This window comes from Myotis daubentonii, chromosome 13 (genome assembly GCF_963259705.1).
Source record: "Myotis daubentonii chromosome 13, mMyoDau2.1, whole genome shotgun sequence".
NCBI classification, from domain to species: Eukaryota; Metazoa; Chordata; class Mammalia; order Chiroptera; family Vespertilionidae; genus Myotis; species Myotis daubentonii.
Window position 1 is genome coordinate 19728356 of NC_081852.1, and position 19755 is coordinate 19748110.

At 39.6% G+C, this 19755-nt stretch overlaps 1 protein-coding gene across 8 annotated transcripts in view; it reads left to right on the forward strand.

Moving 5' to 3' along the window:
• The first annotated feature begins 382 nt into the window (after positions 1 to 382).
• Positions 383 to 19755, forward strand: part of PPP3CB (protein phosphatase 3 catalytic subunit beta) — a 52136-nt gene continuing 32763 nt past the window's right edge. For 2 of the 8 annotated variants that reach the window (XM_059662388.1, XM_059662391.1), the window contains exons 1-3: positions 384 to 579; positions 16226 to 16426; positions 17110 to 17234. In XM_059662388.1, coding sequence (XP_059518371.1) covers positions 495 to 579; positions 16226 to 16426; positions 17110 to 17234 — 411 coding nt within the window. In that variant the 5' untranslated portion in view covers positions 384 to 494. Of the gene's footprint in view, positions 580 to 717; positions 1362 to 16225; positions 16427 to 17109; positions 17235 to 19755 lie in introns of those variants that run through there. The other 6 variants (XM_059662392.1, XM_059662393.1, XM_059662389.1 and 3 more) reach the window with 4 other exon arrangements.

Genomic DNA, 19755 nt, shown 5'->3' on the forward strand with positions numbered 1-19755 from the left:
AACGATCGCTTTGTGGAACCTGCAATGCCTCCTCTATTTCTCTCGTCCCTTACCAACCAAAGTGCCCAGATCCGGTAGCCAAACTGTTCTACACTTGTTTTCCTATTAGTAGGAGAGTCTGAGATTTCATCACGTCTTCCCTCTTACTGGCAGCTCCTTGAGAGCCCGTCCTGCTTTCTGGCTCTCCTTTCACCGCAGCACCTAGCCACGGGCAACCCTTGCTCCTCACGCTTCGGTTTTCGCCTGCCCAGAATTTTAACTTGATCCCTTGGCCACGTCCTGCTGCTCCAGCCGCAGTAATTTTGACCAGGTCCCTAGAGCCTGCCCCGCCCCCGCCCCCGCCCCCGCCCGCGCGGTGCATGCCGGTCCGAGCCCCTCTGTAGGGAAAGAGGGTCCGCCATGTTCCCCGGCGGCGCCGCCGCTTGGCTCTGGTAGCCGCCGCCCCCGCCCCCAACCCCGCCCGGCCCAACGCCGAGCCGAGCCCCGGGCCCAGCATGGCCGCCCCGGAGCCGGCCCGGGCCGCACCGCCCCCACCCCCGCCCCCGCCGCCCCCTCCCGGGGCTGACCGCGTCGTCAAAGGTGAGAGGTGGACGGAGCCCTGGGGGCCCGGCCCGAGGCGCTGAGTGAGGGCGGGCGGAGACCGTCCCTCCCGAGCGGCCCGGAAGGGCGGGCGAGTGACTGGCTGCCTCCCTCGGGGAGTGGCCCCTGGGCGGGCCCCTGCTGGGCTGGGCTGAGCCGGTGGCGGCGGCTCCGCGGTCTCTCCGGCCTGCGGGCCGGGCCGGGGGGTTCGCGCTCGGCCTCGGAGCCGAAGGGCTGGGGCCTCTGGGCGCCGCGACGAGCCCCTTCCTTTTCCCGCTGGGCCCGTCCGAGCGGCCCGGGGCCGCGATGCGCTTCCTGCTCGGCGACAGCTGCACGCCCGGCTGCCGGGACGGACCGAGGGGCGCCGGCCGCCCGCCACGCGGGGCGGGGGCTGAGCCGTCAGACATCTCGGCTCTGGCCGCGCCCGCGCCCCGGTGACAGCCGCCCGCCCCTCGCGCCCCCAGTTAGAGCCGGCCCCCCGGTTTCGCTCCGGGACTCCGCGGCCACCCCGCGCGGGGGAACCATGTGGGGTTAGACCAGGGTGAAGGGACGAGGCAGGATTTGGGGACCCGGCTTTAGGTGCAGAACAGATGGAGAAAAGACACAAAAAAAAGCCTCGTGGGTAGAAAGAAGCGTTTACAAAATTTAGAAAACCGTCAACACTGGTCAAAGGCCTAAGGGTTACCCCTGCCCTTCGAGCGCACACCCATACACTCCCCGTGGAAGGAAAAGTTAAATATTTCCCAGCTGGGGCCGAATTTATGGATGTTTACCCACAACAGGTCAGCAGATGCATTTAAAATAGAAAAAAAAATAAAGGGCTAGTTGAGAGTTGCTTCGATTTCCATGCTTTCTGGGAGAGCCCATCAACCGCAAACACTTCCGTGGAGGTGAAAAACGATTTGGAATGATTTTTTTCTTTACCATGTAGCTTGGTCAATAAATTGAAATCATTATAGGATAAAGTTTTTTTTTATTGTATTACGTTTATTCTTGAAAGATAGATACTTCTTTTGTTTATTTATTTAATTTAGTTTCTCAAATATACTGGCACAATCTTTAAACACTGTTAAGCCTAGTGACCAGGTATGTTTCCATTAAAATATTTAAAAACAAGAGAAAGTTTTTCTTTTGTGTTTATTTTAAGTTTTCAATTTGAGCCTCCTTTAATAATAACACTAATTTGTATCCAGGCTTCTGCAGATAATTTTTAAAAGTTAGTAGTATATCCGACTGGGCCAGGCATTGGAATGAGTTGAATAAAGAGTTTATGGGATCCTGGTCCTGTGAAATCTTCTTAAAAAGAAAGAGAGAAAGATTGGTAGGTCAGGCATTCATCCTATTATGAAATACTGGAGTTTTTGTCCGGGTGGGCACAAGAGACATGGGCTACCTCTTCATTTTCTGATTATTTATCTGTGTTATATGTTCATTTCCTGGGCACTTCCACCCTATTATTGGATGGGACAACCAATCACATTCCTGAACAATGAGTTTATGCTATTCTTACGCTGTGTATCTTCTTGTTTCTTGTATATATGTGTGTGTGTGTATTAGAGGCCTGGTGCACAAAAATTTGTGCACTGGGGGGGGAAGGGGGGTCCCTCAGCCCGGCCTGTGTCCTCTCACAGTCTGGGACCCCTCGGGGAATGACCACCTGCTGGCTTAGGCCCGCTCCCTGGGGGATTGGGCCTAAGCTGGCAGTCAGACATCCCTCTGGCAGCCTGGGAGCCCTCGGGGGATGTCCACTTGCCAGCAGGGAGCAGGCCTAAGCTGCAGTGGGACATCCTTAGTGCTGCTGAGGAGGCGGGAGAGGCTCCCACCACCACCACCACTGTACTGGCAGCCGTCAGCCTGGCTTGTGGCTGAGCAGAGCTCCCCCTGTGGGAGCGCACTACCACCAGGGGGCAGCTCCTGCATTGAGTGTCTGGCCTCTGGTGGTCAGTGTGTGTCATAGTGACCAGTCATTCTGCTGTTAGGGTCAATTTGCATATTACCCTTTTATTATGTAGGATAGAGGCCTGGTGCACGGGTGGGGGCCGGCTAGTTTGCCCTGAAGAGTGTCCCGGATCAGGGTGGGGGTCCCCACTGGGGTGCCTGGCCAGTCTGGTGAGGGGCTGAGTTCCGTTTTCAGGCTGGCCAAGCCCCTCCGGCAACGGAAGCTCCCAGCCTCTCCTTTTTTTCTTTTTTTTTTGTCCTGGGATTTATTTACCTTCTATAACTGAAACTTTGTAGCTTTGAGAGGAGCTCAGAGCAGGCCAGGGCGGGCGGGAGGGAAGCCTCCTGCTCGCTCCAGCTCCGTGGCCAAGGCTGAAAGCAGGTATCTGGGGTTTATTTACCTTCTATAATTGAAACTTTGTTGCTTTGACTGGCGCTCAGAGCCAGGCCACGGCAAGTGGGAAGCTTGGCCTCCTGCATCATTGGGGTAACCAAGCCTCCTGCTTGCTCCAGCTCTGTGGCTGCTGGCCGCCATCTTGGTTGGGTTAATTTGCATATAGTTGCTCTGATTGGCTGGTGGGCGTGGCTTAAGATGTGGCAAAGGTGTGGTCAATTTGCATGTTTGTCTTTTATTAGTGTAGATATATATGGTAATGTTTTCCCTGTACTATTTAAATACAGTAAAAATAAGATTTCAAACAAGGTGTATTCTAGGGGTAAGATGTGATTCCAAAACAGTCATATCTGAATATAGAATAAAAATAATTTGATTTAGTAAATAGAAAATCATAGTTAAATAGAGTTTATAGGTATAAGATCTCATGTACTCAATAGTATATTTTTCATCAAGACAACTTTCATTTCTTTATTGTGTTTGTTAGCCAGTTGGAATGCCTGATATGGATCACATGTTTATAGAGATAGTTTGCAACAGACTAGTTTGCACATGGAGTCTCATCCCTGGCTTACTCAGAAATTACTGGGAAATTCACCTTTCATACAGAAACCCACTTTTAGATTTCAGCTGCTTTCTTGCATTCCTCATTCAATAATTGCATACCATAATATTACATTTGATGACAGAGAAGATATCCACAGTGTTCATTCAATCAATTTTAAAACTTGTTAAAATCCAGATTTTTTACAAAGTACATTATGTGCTAGTTTTGCAGTTGTACCATTTCATATTAGTAATATTATGGAGACCATCATTGGTATCAAATACAAGTAGTCGTTTATACCCTGGAACTTTTCCTTTTCTCAATTTTATACTCTTAACACTTCTAGTCAAGAGGCCTGTATTTTATAGTCACATGGATTTTAAAGGGAGGAGATAGGTCTTTCAGCGTTGAATATTCAGGTGTCTGAAATTCACTTCATCTGAAGTTTGAGATATTGGAATACTATAGGTGATTCATGTATAAATGTAATTAGCTCTTCACTGAAATTATTAGTGGTAATTCCATATCACTAATAAAGAGTAATTAGGTTTTCTGGTTAGTTAAAGCAAATTTAGTTGTGAGCCCACTCCAGCTGATGGCTCTGGTATAATTCTTCTCTTTTAAAGTTTATGTAGCCCAAGTGCTTTGGGTGAGAATAGTATGCCTTCTTTAACTATTTTCTGTTAAGCATTTTTCTATTCTTTTAGATAAGAAGTTGGAAATAAGAAAATAGAAACAAACTAGGAAAAATAGCTAACTGCATCTCCATAAGTGCCTTACTGCCACATCAACAAAGTTGGTATGGGTAATTAATTAAAGCATAAAACTTTGAATTTTATGTATATTGCTCTCCCTCCTCCCCTGCAAATTTGCTTGACCTAAATTGTACAGACACTTCCTTTTCTTTCCAGATACTTTAAAAATGTACCCAGATTTGTAAGACTAGGTTGTCCCTTGAGATGATTGAATCTTTTAGTCTTAATTTTTTTAAAAAGTGTACTTTATCACTTGCAGTGCATTGTCTATATCAGTGATGGCAAACCTTTTGAGCTCGGCATGTCAGCATTTTGAAAAACCCTAACTTAACTCTGGTTCCGTGTCACATATAGAAATTTTTTGATATTTGCAACCATAATTAAACAAAGACTTATATTTTTGATATTTATTTTATATATTTAAATGCCATTTAACAAAGGAAAATCAACCAAAAAAATGAGTTCGCGTGTCACCTCTGACACGCGTGTCATAGGTTCACCATCACTGGTCTATATTGTGTGTATGTTCATTTTAGCACACACAATGTGACTTTCTTTTGGATTCAATATAAATATTTTTAACCTCATTTCTTAAATTTTCAGATTTTCTGATTAAACCAAAACACTGAAGAGTATGTGTTTTAAATTTTTCAAAGCTGATGTATTTCTAATGGGCAACCTTTGATTTACTTAGGTTCTGTTGCTAGCCTGCCCTGCTTAGGTCATTTGGCTAAAGTGTTTCCCAGTACCTTAGCTTTATTAGGATTGCTTATTTTTCATTACAGATTTTTATTTTTATTTTTTTAATATTTGTATTTATTTCAGAGAGGAAGGGAGAGGGAGATAGAAATAGAAACATCAATAATGAGAGAGAATCATTGATCGGCTGCCTGCTGCACCTCCCACACAGGGGATCAAGCCCACAACCCTGGCATGTGCCCTGACCAGGAATTGAACCGTGACCCCCTGGTTCATAGATGATGCTCAACCACTAAGCACCACTGGCCCGGCTCATTACAGATTTTTAGATGAAACACATAGGTCTTGGGGTCACATAGCTACTTCAGTGTTTCTTGCTAATTCTATTTCATTATATTTTAAAACAACTTGAATTTTAATTTTTGTTTACTAGAGGTATTTTGTGGACTTGCCTATGTAAAAAGATAACTATTAAAATTGATTTTTAATTTTTTTTCTACCCCCATTAAATTCTTAAGCCTACTAAAATAATTCTTCAGTACTATGTGTCCTAGAGAAAGCAAAAGAACAGAGAATAGCGTGTGTGTGTGTGTGTGTGTGTGTGTGTGTATGAGAGAGAGAACACACTGTGGTAACAAGGCATCTTAGAAGGAACATACCAAGGAGGAAATACAGCTGCTTACTAGTGAGGCAAAGGTTTCAGGTTCCAGAGCCATTGAATGAATTGGTAGAAGTTGTAAACACCAGGCTGGTATTGCTCAGTGGTTCCACGTCGACCTGTGAACCAGGAGGTTACAGTTCGGTTGATTCCTGGTTAGTGCACATGCCCCAGTTGCAGGCTCGAGCCCGAATAGGGGGTATGCAGGAGGCAGTTGATCAATGATTCTCTTTCATCATTGATGTTTCTACCTCCCTCTCCCTTCCTCTCTCTGAAATAAAAACATTTTCAAAAAAGTTGTAAGGAAGTTTAGTGAAAAGAACCTTGATTTATTAAATGAGTTATGTTTTACTGCCAATCATATGACATTATTTCATCATAAAAATGCTTATACACAGAGATAAGATAAGCTGAAGCTAATTGGATATCTTTGTTTGGTATGTAAAATTTATTTTGATACCTCAAATAATCAAATGGGAGATATTTGTTAAATGCCTGCTATATGCTAAAACTGTAGAAAAACAAGTGTAAAAAGATAAAATACAGTATTGGTTCTTGAAGAAATAAGTACTCATGAAAGGTTATATGTCATATGGACAGGTGTGTTTGATAAATGTGAGTAAAGGGGCAGAACCAGCAATTATTTGAGTTCAAAGGAGGCTGTGATGACTCTGGACTGGAGTGGTCTAGCAAGAGTTTGTATAGGAGTAAAGAGGCCTTGAAGGATGGGTAGGTTTCAGATAAGTAGAGGATTGGAACCAGTTATTTGTGCAACATTTATTAAGTACCTGCTTTGCACCAGGTATTATATTAGACATTGGGGAATTAAATATATTAAGTTAGATAGATTCTCTTGGAGTGCTGGCAGTCTAGAGGAGAAGGATGGGTAGGTTTCAGATAAGTAGAGGATTAGAACCAGTTATTTGTGCAACATTTATTAAGTACCTGCTTTGCACCAGGTATTATATTAGACATTGGGGAATTAAATATATTAAGTTAGATAGATTCTCTTGGAGTGCTGGCAGTCTAGAGGAGGAGACATTATTGTAATAAATAATACAGTGAACTAGGTACAAAGTGCTGTTGGAGCTGTAAAAAAGGGATTGACTATCTTACCTGGAGAGAAAGCATCACCAAGTCTTATGTTTTGAGGTGGGCCTTAACGGACAAGTAGAATTTCTCTAGGTAGAAGTTAGGTCTGGGTAGAGAAAATATTTTCTGGTAGCACAAACAGCAGCAGAAGGGCATGGAGTTGTGTTTTTTCTTAAGCGTGAAATATGTGACAGTGTGTAAAGTGCTTGGCAAGTAATGGCAGGAGATGAAGTTGGAGGGATCTTTTGTACACCAGCTGAAAAGCTAGGACTTGAGCTAATAAACAGTATAACCTCTGAATGATTAAGAACACAGGTTCTAGAGTTAGGCTGACTGGGTTTGAATCCTAGCTCTACCTTAATAACCTTTTTACTGTGGACAATATTCTTAATATCATTAAGCCTCAATTTTCTCATCTGTGAAGTAGAGGTAATGAAGTAATATTATGGGGGTTTCGAAGGATTAATGAAGATAGTCGAGGTAAAGTATGTACCACAGTGTCTGGCCTGGCACATGATAAGTATTCAGCAATGGTAGCCATCACCATTATTATTGTTGAAGGTTTCAAAGTAGAGGAATGATCCAATATCTTAGTTTTGAAAGCTAATATGGTATTGTGTAGAACAAAATGTTAGAAGAGGAGAGGCTTAAATCAGGGTGTCAGAAGATTAATTGTGTAGTTCAAATACAGAATGACCAAGGCATGAATTAATGGAAAGAGAGAAACCAGATATGACACAACTTATGAGTAATATTAAACGGTAGATATATATTGGATCAGTTATTGGATATGGGAATGAAAGAGGTGGAAGAGCAAAACTTTTTAAAGGAAACAATAATCCAGCTAATTTTGCTTTAGGAATTGATTACATTGATTAAATTTAGAGGCAGAGATTAGAATGACATGTGAAGACAAATTGAGAAGGCCCCTGAAAATAAGTTCCAGGCCCTGGCCAGGTAGCTTGGTTATAGTGTTGTCTCAATACGCCAAGGTTGTGGGTTCCATCCCTATTCAGGACACATACAAAAATCAGTCAATGAATGCATAAACAAGTGGAACAACAGATCGATGTTTCTCTCTCTTCCTCTCTCTCTCAAAATCAGACAAAAATTTTTTTAAAAAAGAAAATAAGTTTCAGGCTTTTTTCCCCTTTAAGAAACTACCCAAAGTTTTTGAGTTGGTTAATCGAGCTGTGCTTTACACAATCAAGGGGGAGAAAAAGTAGAGCTTAGATTTTTCTAGTACACAAAGTGGTAAGACCTTGAATTAGCTAACATTGATTGCAGTAATGGAGATGTAAGAAAATGAGCATATGAAGAACCAATAGGACTTGGGGCTTAAAAAAACGACACCAAAATTTTAAGTCTGAGTGACAGAGAATGGTAATATAACAAAAATAAGCTGGGAAAGGGAATCAGTTTTGATGGGAAGGTATTGTATTCACAAAACCCCCACAAATTAAAAGGAACCCGAAGGATACTTTGAAATTTTGAATACAGTACTATAGGATTTATTGAACCTTTTCCTTTAAGAGCATGTGGCCAATGCATGCTTCTACCTCTGGCGACCGTTTTTCATGATTAAGAAGACTCCTGATGAATCTTTTAGTTACAAAAGCATTGTCATTGCGTTAGTATAAGACAGATGGTTCTGGATTAGCATTTGAAGATCTCAGTTGCAATCATGGCTCTACCATGGTTGTTAAGGTAGAGCTAGGATTCAAACCCAGTTAGTTGAAATACTTTGAGTCAAAACTGTTACCTCATTTGTGAGATGGAGATAAAACCTGCCCTATAAACACACAGGATGTCTCTGAGAATCATACAGGATTATGTATGTGAAAATACTTTATAAATAAAGCACTATGTTTTTATGGCTATAAATTAGTATCAAGATACACAAATATTTTAGGAGCTGTAGTATATCTTCAATTCAGTAAACACTTATTAGTTACCTATGTTCCAATCTCTAGGTATGTAGAGATGAAAGACAGCCCTCTCCCTTCAAGGAGCTCAAGCTCATGGGGGAAACATATTTACAGTGCAGTTGCTAAGTGCCATGATATAGGTGTGCATCAAATGTTATGCTATGGAACCACACAGGAGGTGGTGACCTTAACCTCGTCTGGAAACATTAGGAAAATTTTTCAATAATGGGAACACTGAAATGAGTTTAAGGACAAGGAGAAATTAGGCAAAAGATAGGAATAGTGTACCCCCAAACAGGCATGCAAGGTAAACATTTTAAATAAAACGATGTAATTTAAAAAATGAAAATAAAGTGTCCATAGTGTAGGATGTATGTGGAACGTGAGAGAGTGCAAAAGATGAGGGTTGGAAATGTAGGGAAGGGTCAGATCACAGAATCTTGTATGCCATGTTCGGATAAAGAATTTAGATATTATGTAATGAAACCTGTCTTGAAACAAGAGAATGCTGAATTTTTAAAAATGTTTTTATTGGTTTTAGAGAGAGAGGAAGGGAGAGGGAGAGAAACATCTGTGTGAGAGAGTAATATCAATTGGCTACCTCCTGCTTGCCCCCAACTGGGGATTGAGCCTACAGCCCAGGGCATGTGCCCTGACTGAGAATTGAACTGGCAACCCTTTGGTGCTCAACCAGCTGAGCCACACCAGCCAGGGCAAGAATGTTGAATTTTGGAATAAGTATTCTGATTATTGTGGAGTATGGGAATAATTGAAAAGGTCGTAGTAATTCCAGGAGGAGTGGGCGAAATTCCCTCCCCAGTTTTCCAGGACCAAAGGAAAATAGACAAAAAGTGAGAAGATGAAGATATCCGTTGTAGATTACTTTTTCAAGAAGCTTAGTTGTCAAGATAAGGGATAGCTACCTTTATATTTCTTCCTATCTCAGGGAAGAGGTATTCCTCCCATCCAATACTAAACATTCTATCTGTGCTCTGAAGCCCATACCCCACGCATGTCCCCCTATTCTGTTTCTTCTGCCTCTGACTCTCCATTGGGTCTTTCCTTTGAGCAGATAAACATAGTTAAGTCTCTGATCTTAAAAATAACCCAGGCCAGCCGGTGTGGCTCTGTGGTTAAGCATCAACCTATGAATCAAGAGGTCGCCAGTTTGATTCCTGGTCAGGGCATATGCCTGGGCTCAATCCTCAGTAGGGGACGTGCAGGAGGCAGCTGATCGAAGTTTCTATCTCTTTATACTTTTCCCTTCCTCTCTCCCTAAAATCAATAAAAACATGAAAAAACAACACAAAACAAGCAATTCTCCCTTACTCCTCATTCCTATATATTGTGAGTTTTATATGAGAGATGACTAGAAGTTTAACAAAGGCAGGGACTTCAAAGGAGGAGGTGTTTTTTGCCTCAGTGAACTGATGATGTTAGAAGTGGTAATGGGGAGCTAAAGGCTGAACTTTTTTTCTCTGCTGGAGTAGTGGAGTGTGGATTAATGAGGAGTGTTCACTTTGAAAAATGTGTTTGAGAAAATGTCCTTCAGGGGAACCAAGATTTAATTAAGCTAGAGAGATGAAGACAAGAGTTCTTTGAACAAAGAGTAAAATGGGGGCGGGGAGGGGTGGATTTTTTTTTTTTTTTTTTTTTGCTTGTGATGGGAATTCTAGAGGCCTCAGTAAAAAAGATTCAGAGGGAGGAGAACAGCCAGAGGATGGCATGGAATAAGTGAAAGAAATACAGAGAGCCCAGCCAGTGTGGCTCAGTGGTTGAAAGTTGACCTATGAACCAGAAGGTCATGGTTTGATTCCCCATCAGGGCACATGTCCTGGTTGTGGGCTTTATCCCCTGTAGGGAGCATGCAGGAGGCATCCAATCAATAATGCTCATCATTGATGTTTCTATCTCTCTCATCCCCCTCCCTTCCTCTCTGAAATCAATAAAAAAAATTTTTTTAAGTTAAAAAAAAATACAAAGAAAAATTCAGAAGTATAGATGACAGGGGGGACTTCATTTTACGTCGTTGCCAATAGCACAGGCATCTGAATGGCACTTGGGAGTAAAGTTGTTCATTTGGCACCGGCTGCAACCCAGTTGGTGTTGGAAGCCTCAGGGGGCCTAATCGTTTGCAGCCTTTGCTTATACTTGGGGAACAGGATTAATTTTCAGGATTACTTACTCAGTAGTAGAAAAAGTAAGATCTCTGTCCCTCCCACATCCCTGATCAATCTGTGTTCCTGGGTTTATTTTTCCAACTTCCTAAATTAAATCTTTTTTAGGCCTTGTTTTTTAGCACCAGTACATTAAATCTGAATGAAATACCCTGTGAATGTTATTGATTACTAAGAAGATATGCTCATCATGGTAAAATTTGGGTTAAAGCAAGTTTTTGAACAGGACAGTTTGGTCAAAAATGAATATTATCAAATCAGGTTTGCTAGTGTTAGAAACTTGGTGATTTGATGTGATTTTATAGCCCTTTAGGTTGTTCCAGCTAATCCTCCATTTTAGCCATTTCAATTATTGATCATTTACATTACAATTACATACATTTATGTTCTGGTTTTTCCCTATCACCAATATAGAAGAGCAGGAAAAATAGTCTGAAAATAAGGAGAAAAATATATAATATAGGAAGAAAAACCTAGGAAAGCAGGAATAATGGACTGAAGATGAATTAGAAATAAAAAAGAAAAACCTCTTAAAAGCCTGAAAATAGATGGAAATGCTTTAAAATTAGAAGTTGCCAAACAAAGTAGTAATTTGAGAATATTAATTTTTAAAATATTTTTATTGATTGATTTTAGAGAGAAAGAGCGCGTGAAACATCGATTTGTTGTTTTACTTAGGTATTTATTGGTTGATTCTTGTATGTGCCCTACTGAGGGCTCAAACTTGAAATCTTAGCATATTGGAATAATGCTCTAATGAACTGAATTACCCAGCTAGGGTGATAATATTAATTTTTGATGAAAAATATTGAACCCTCTATTGACCAATAGGGCCAATAATTAATACCTTATTAGGCCAAATTCTACTTGGTAAGTTTTCTTTTGCCTGATTAGACCACTTGCTAAAGCTCCTTTCCTACCTGCCAAAGAGCACATGCCTTTTTCCTCTTATTTTCTTATGTACTGATATATTAAAACATATTATTTTGAAACTCCCTGTTCTCCACTTTCAGTTTGTGTTGTTAGAACAACACTGATCTTCCATAATTTTTACCTAACTTTTATCTAGGGTGGCATTTCTTCACTCCTTAATTTGTAACCATTCCTTAAAAGTATTCCAGCCCTGGCCTGGTTTTCTCAGTGGATAGAGCTTTGGCCTGCAGACTGAAGGGCTGTGGGTTCTATTCCCAGTCAAGGGCACATACCTGGTTGCAGGGCTCAATCCCCAGCCCAGGCAACTCTCGTTGTGTCTCTCCCACATCAATTTTTCTCTCTCCCCCTCCACTCTCTACAAAAATCAATGGAAAAAATATCCTCAGTTGAGGACTTAAAAAAATCTATATTAATAAAAGGGTAATATGCTATTTAGACCAGATTTCTTCCAGACGTCCTTCCGGACAAAGCCCTGGTGGTGGGGGCTGAGGCAATCAGGCAGGTAGGTAGAGTGGTTAGGGGCAATCAGGCTGGCAGGGGAGAGCGGTTAGGGGCAGTCAGGCAGGCAGGAAGAGGTGTTAGGGGCAATGAGGCAGGCAGACAGAGGTGTTGGGAGTGATCAGGCAGGCAGGCAGGCGAGCAGTGAGGAGTCAGTGGTCCCAGGTTACCAGAGGGTGCAGGCCAGGCTGAGGGACCCCCTCCTCCGTGCACGAAATTCGGCCTCTAGTAAATAAATAAAAGGTATCCCAGCTGGTCCTGAAATGTAAAAGTGTGCCTTGAGTTGAAAAAGAAGTGAAAAAGCATAGGTCTATAGATAACTTACTGATGAGCATGGAGGCAGTTTATACTCCACTCCCGCACCTCCCACCCCATAAATAAAGACATTTTGGCTCTTGGTTAAAGAGGGGGTAATACCTCAGTGTGACTTTCACAACATGCATGAACACATGCAGTGCCAACTGATGACTGGCTGACCAAGATGGGTGGGGGCTTCCAGATAGATTTTTAAGAAGTTCTATATTTTGACAGAATTCATTTATTAGTGGAATTGTTGATTATTACTAAGTATACATAATCTAGAATGCAGCCTCTTAAATAGTGCCTGTTTTCCTAAGTAAAGTGATTAACACATTGTTTTCAGGTAGTTTTTATCGCACGCTAACAGGTGGCACGGGCCATTTTTGCTAATTTTTTGCGCAAATGGCAACATTCAGTAAAATTACGATAACTTTAGTTTACGTATTTATATGTTACCCGCATCCTACCGCTAGTCTATAAAAAACGTATTAATACGTGTCCCGTGCTCTACTACACTGGTAGAACGTATAAATACGTTTCCTGCATACAATGTGTTAAGAAATTCTCTTGGCCTAATGAGAAAAATATGATTTTATCTTGATCTCAGAAATTTATATTTAAGAAATATTTAAACTTCTCATTTTTGTGTCCCCAAAGTAACTTTTGATTTATTGAGTAAACAATTGTTAATTTCTGTAGCTTTTAAACAGTTGGTTTACTGATGAAGGCAAATTTAGTTATAGCATCCTATATAATAAAGAGGTAATATGCAAATTGACCCTCACTCCATATGCCGTCACAAGATGGCTGTGCTCGCAGCAGAGTCAGGGTTCCCGTAACACAAGATGGCTGTGACCACAGTGGAGGCAGGATTCCCATAACGAGCCATAACAAGTGATCAGTAGGGACCTGAGGCTGCGTGGCACCGGGCCGGGGAACCTCAGGCCACACCCCCCACCCTGGTGCCAGGCTGGGGGACCTGAGTTTGCGCCCCCGGCCCAGGGGGCTTAATGGGAGACCTCAGGCTGCGCCCCTGCCCAGCAGGGCTTGAAGGGGGACCTCAGGCCACGCCCCACGCCCCAGCGCCAGGCTGGGAGACCTCAGGCCGCACCCCATGCCAGGCGCTGGGCTGGAGGACCTCAGGCTGCGCCCCCCAACCCAGCGGGGCTTGACGGGGGACCTGAGGCTGCGCCCCCCACCCAGCGGGGCTTGACGGGGGACCTGAGGCTGCACCCCCTGCCCAGCGCTGGGCCTGGGGACCTGAGGCTGCACACCCCCGCCCAGTGGGGCTTGACGGGGGTGGGGCCAGCTGGGTCTGGGTCTCACGTGATTTCAAGGTGCACGCAAGTGGACGGGGGCTTGACTCTGGGTCCCACGGTGTGCCCCAGACTCTGACAGGAGGAAGATTTTCATATACATTTTACTAATTTTCTTTCATCTCTGACACTTCTATTGTAGAGAAAGGGCAAATAGCAATGTTAATACATTTCCTCTAATTATTCCCTTTTAATGTGCACAAATTTCGTGCACCGGGCCACTAGTATATAATAGTTTGTGTAATTTTTTAAAATACGTTTTTATTGATATCAGGGAGAGGGAAAGAGAGAAACATTAACAATGAGAATCATTGATGGGCTGCCTCTTGCACCCCCCTTTGGGGATTGAGCCTGAAACCTTGGGCTTGTGCCCTGACCGGGAATGGAACCAATGACCTCCTGGTTCATAGGTCAGTGCTCAACCACGGAGCCACACCAGCTGGATTTTTTAATCTTTAGTTGGAGAAAAACATATTTTAGCAGAGGTTTTTATTTTACTAGAATCTAGAAATAGTATATTTGGGGGAATTAAATGTATTCAATGCCTGTTTCAGGTAGTAAAAAGAAATGGGAATAAATGTATTCTAATCAAGGGGAAAAAAGCAAGTTCAAGTTTTGCTTTACTAAATGTCAAAACAAAGAAGAAGAAAGCAAGAGGGATTGGTGATTTCAGAATCTTTTAGAAGTGGTTGACAGTCCCTCTACATCAGTTCTTATCTCACTTCTAAGGGATTGAGTTTTTCCTAAAATTTTTTTCCTCATATGCACTTTTTAAAGGATCGAGTTCTTTTTTTCCCTTGTATGAGAACGTGCTTATTTATTATTCTTCCTTCCATAATTAATGTAATTCTAGCCCAGCCCCCTTCTTTAGTTACTCCAAGTTATGAAATATGAAGAAGCAGTTGTTCCTATATATTTCCAGTCTTCTATATAATAACTGCTAATCACAATGAAACATTAAGAAAATACTATAAACTGTATAGACATATGAGTTTTTTTTTCCCCAAAAAAGTTTTAGTTCAGAAAAGAGGGAGCTGCCTTACATTTGGTCTGTATGTAGACTCTTACTATAAATTTCTCTTTATTTTGAAAAACAAAGTAGTATTTGATAAAGAGCCTAAAACAACTTCAGTGATCTTGAGTGCATAAAGAACTCACTTGTTGGATTCAGTGAAAAATGCATCAAATAAACTTAACAGATATATAGTAATTTTTGCTAGATCTATGACTTCAAATTGTGCTAGATACCATTGAAAATATACCTTCCTGTTTTCTGTTCCATTTAAAAAATATCAGCTTAAAACAGTATAGTCGGTGATTACTTGTATAAACTATATATATATATATATGTACTACAGGAGTAAAAAGGCCAATTATTTCAGTAGTTAAGACTGTAGCTTAGGATAAATTTTCAATAATCACTTTTACATATATTCAAAAAGTGCTTTTTCTCAAACAACTTAAATGGAAGTGAAGATAATTTGCTTTTAAAAAGTATTAGAGCCCTAACTGGTTTGGCTCAGTGGATAGAGCCTTGAGTGCCTGCAGACTCAAGGGTCCCAGGTTCTATTCCAGTCAAGGGCATGTGCCTTGGTTGCGGGCACATCCCCAGTAGGGAGTGTGCAGGAGGCAGCTGATCAATGTTTCTCTCTCATTGATGTTTCTAGCTTTCTATCCCTCTCCCTTCCTCTCTGTAAAAAAATCAATAAAATATATATTTTAAAAAGTATTTGATGACTTAAAAAATGACTCCATGGTAAGGAATATACTGATGTTGAAGGTGTGTATAACTATTTCAAATGGGTGTTTTGTGAAACATGAAGGTAAGAGAAAAGCAGTATTTCAAAATGGTCATGATTTATTAATGTTTGAAATCTATGCATGCATCTAAATTAATTTAAATTTCATAAGAAAGTATTTGGCTGTTTTATCTATATCCCTAAAAGTTTCTATTCAAGTTGGCCAGAAAACAATGTTTTTTATATTCTTATTAGGAACATGGTGGATCACCTTATATTTGGGATTTCTGTCTATTCAGGCTTATGTAGTATTAAGTTATATTTATTGTACTTCATATAAGGTGAAAAGTGTATGATATGTTTTGAGAGTTCTACCAAAAAAATGTTTTATCTTAAAGAAGCTCTGGTTATCCTGAAAGAACTTTAATTTTGTGAGACAATTCATTTCTCTAATAATTCTCAACATACAAAATGTTATATACTGATTAATAAAAAGACGTATACTTTGCTCTTTTTTTAAAGGCTTTTAAAAAATTAAGACTTCTATCCAATAAATGAAGAACAAAAACCACCTTTTTATTTTTTACTCTTATTTACTTAGTTCTATTTATTAGTTTTATGTTAATATAATATATAGTGATTTATTTTTTCTTAATTAAAATAAAATTGCAGCTGTCCCTTTCCCCCCAACACATCGCTTGACATCTGAAGAAGTATTTGATATGGATGGGATACCTAGGGTTGATGTTCTGAAGAACCACTTAGTAAAAGAAGGTCGAGTAGATGAAGAAATTGCACTTAGAATTATCAATGAGGGTGCTGCCATCCTTCGGAGAGAAAAAACAATGATAGAAGTAGAGGCTCCAATTACAGGTACATTTATTTATGTTTTGGATATTATTTTTTTATCACACCATTATTTAATTGCCTCGATATAGAGCTGTCTCCTTTTTAATCATAGCATATACTAAATTAATATTACATGGACATTATCTTGAAATTTACATTATTTTTTAAAGTTTTCCCCTATTTTCAGTGAATAAATATGATCCTAAATAATCTGAGTGCAGAAGTTAGTCTAATATGCTATTGGTTGTGTTGGCCATAATTCAGTTTGATTCAATAAATACTTATTTACTTTGCTTTCTGTCATTAGGGACAAATACCTAAATATCATATCAGATACCAAAGATAATTATTTAGAAGTCTACAGAAAGTATTGAGTTAGACTGGCGTTTTTACTGCCATCATTATAATTTTGTCATCCTAAGACACACATGGTTGATTTTCTAAAGAGAAGCTTTATAAAATATAGATGAAAATTTTGTTGCTGGCTTCAAGTTTATTACTTTTGTTACATCTTGTTCTATATCTTGAGCACATGAACACTTGGGTACACAGCATCCCTATCATGATTCTTCATAGATGACTGCCTTCTCAGACATGTCTTGATAGAATTTATACTATCCCTTATGTAAAATAAATTAGAATTTAAGTAAAATTTGTTATTTCAGAGTGTGGTTTTTTTTTCATATCTAATAATCTTCTTGTTTCAGTGTGTGGTGACATCCATGGCCAATTTTTTGATCTGATGAAACTTTTTGAAGTAGGAGGATCCCCTGCTAATACACGATACCTTTTTCTTGGTGATTATGTGGACAGAGGTTATTTTAGTATAGAGGTAATAATCATGTACTGTCATTTGATTTGCTTTTAAGTGTTATCATAGATGATTTTCATTAATTCCTAGTAAAATAAATTTCTTAAAGTACCTGTGTTGGGTTCTTTTTAATACCTCAGTATTTTCTGATGTTTTTAGGTAAAGCTACTATTTATTCCTCTTCTGTTATTCAAAATAATCTATTAATTTCCCTGTATTACTCTGTTTATATAATTGCCATTTTTCTCAGTGGAAATTATAAGCAAACTGAGGGGTCTATATTGCCCTGTTATCTAGTAGCCCTAAGGAGTTAATGCTATTTCTCTCTCTTAGCCCTAAAGGTATTAACCTGTGTGAAAGAAGAGTAATTGAATTTTCTCTGATTAAATAAAGCACATTATAATGCGTTTATTGCTTAAACCCTAGTACTTCTATTCCTCCTTCTGTAGCTCTTAAGACCCCTAGTATATCATATGGAATCCTGTGTATTCTGAAATTATTCATTTGTTTTTAAAAACTTAAGAGGCATTAAAATGACCTGTTGATTATCACTTAATGGTAGGTGATTCTTTTTCTACTTTTACTTTTCTAATTATATAAATAAAAATTATATAAATAAAATCAGGTTAAAATAGAACAATATGTATTTTCTAATATATCTCCTTTTTAAAATTTTTAAAAAATTTATAAGATTACATTTCGGGCATATAACATAATTTGACATTTACATACTCTCCTTTTTTGAATGAAAATGAGACTATATTATAATGTTTTTCTGTAACTAGCTTTTTTTCACACACCCTTATACTGCGATGTATTCCAAGTCAGTAAATATAAATTTAAAGCATCATTTTTTCTTTTTTAAAAAATGTAAGTCTTTATTGTTGAAAGTATTACATACGTCCCCTTTTTCTCCCATTGGCCCCTTCTAGTCTGCCCTATTGCCGCCTCCCCCCTTCCCAGGCCTTCACCACCTATTGTCTATGTCCATGGGTTATGCATATGTAATACAAGTTCTTTTGTTGATCTCTTCCCATCCACTCACCTCCACCTTCCCTCTGCGATTTGACAGTCTGTTCTATACAGCATCATTTTTAATAGCTGCATTGTGTCCCATTGAATAAACAAACCACAATAGATTTAATAAGCTCCTTATTGTTAGATACTTAAGGTGTTCTGCAGTTTTTTTCCATTACAAATGATGCTTCATTAAGCCAAGTTATTTATGCATCTTTGCATACTTGCCCAATTATTTCTGTAGGACAGATTCCTAAAGGTAAAGTTGCTGGATAAAAGGTCTACCAATAGATACTTGTGTTGAGCATTTTATATGTTCCAAGCATGGTCTAAGGACTTAACACACATTGATTAATTTCATCCTTACAACAGTGTTATGAGGTGAGCACTGCTATTTTATCCACTTTAGAGATGAGGAATTGCAGGCTTGGAAAGGTTAAGTAAACTTGCCCAAGGTCACATTGTTAGTAATAGCTGCAGTCAGGCAATCTGACTCCAAGCCTATGCTCTTAACCCACCTCTCCTGGTAAATATTGAAGACTTAACCTGGTGACTTTCCATGCTGATTACCATTGTTTATATCCCTTTCTTCAGTTTTTTTGTCAACCTCCCTGAAGTATGCTAGGATACCTAGTGGCCAAGGGGGTTCAGCACTCTGTCCACTGAAATTTGCTTAGGAACTTGATTATCCTGAGTACTTCCTCCCATTCATAGTTTCATTATCAGCCCCCTCAATCTTCCCTCAAGGCTTCAAGAAAAACAGATAATAGTCTTTAACGAAAAGACTGGGGGCTTTGACAAAAACAATAAACATTTTTAGGAAACTTAGTTGGTAACTGAACATGGTGGTGTGTATGCCCTTGTAGCTGACTCTTAATACATTTTGTTATAAAAGGAAAATAACAAAGAATCAAAATATGCAAGAAAGACAGGTAATTCTTTAATAAATATTTTTTAATAAGTATTTTTCTGGTTTCTTCTTTTCTTGTGAATAAAATGAAGGTGTGAATAGTTACATATTTCAGTAGACCTTAACTTGTTAAAAATAAAGTTTGTTTTTTCTTTTTATATAAGTAATATAAACTAAGATTATTTCCATAGTAAATAGTCCTTCCTTATTTTTTTAACCAAATAAGTAAAATGTGACTCTGTTTCTTATGTTAAATCTATTTAGAGAAAGTATTAGTTTATTACAAAATAAACATAAACATGGCTATTTCCTTCATTAGGTAGCATGGCCTAATGCTTAACATCAGAGGATCAGCATTTTATCTCCATTACTTACAAGCTTCATGATTTTGGACAAGTTACTTAAACTCTGCTTTAGTTTCCTCAGTTGTAAAATAGAAATAATATTACATCATAGGGTTAGAGAAATAAGTGAGCAGGATTAATTTTACAGTGCTTGATACATTGTAAGTACTCAATAAATGTTAGCTGCTATAATTTTTTACATTATTATTTGTTGATCTACTTAAGAAGGAGACCAACCTGCTAATTGTTTTTACAGCAAACAATTTGTAAA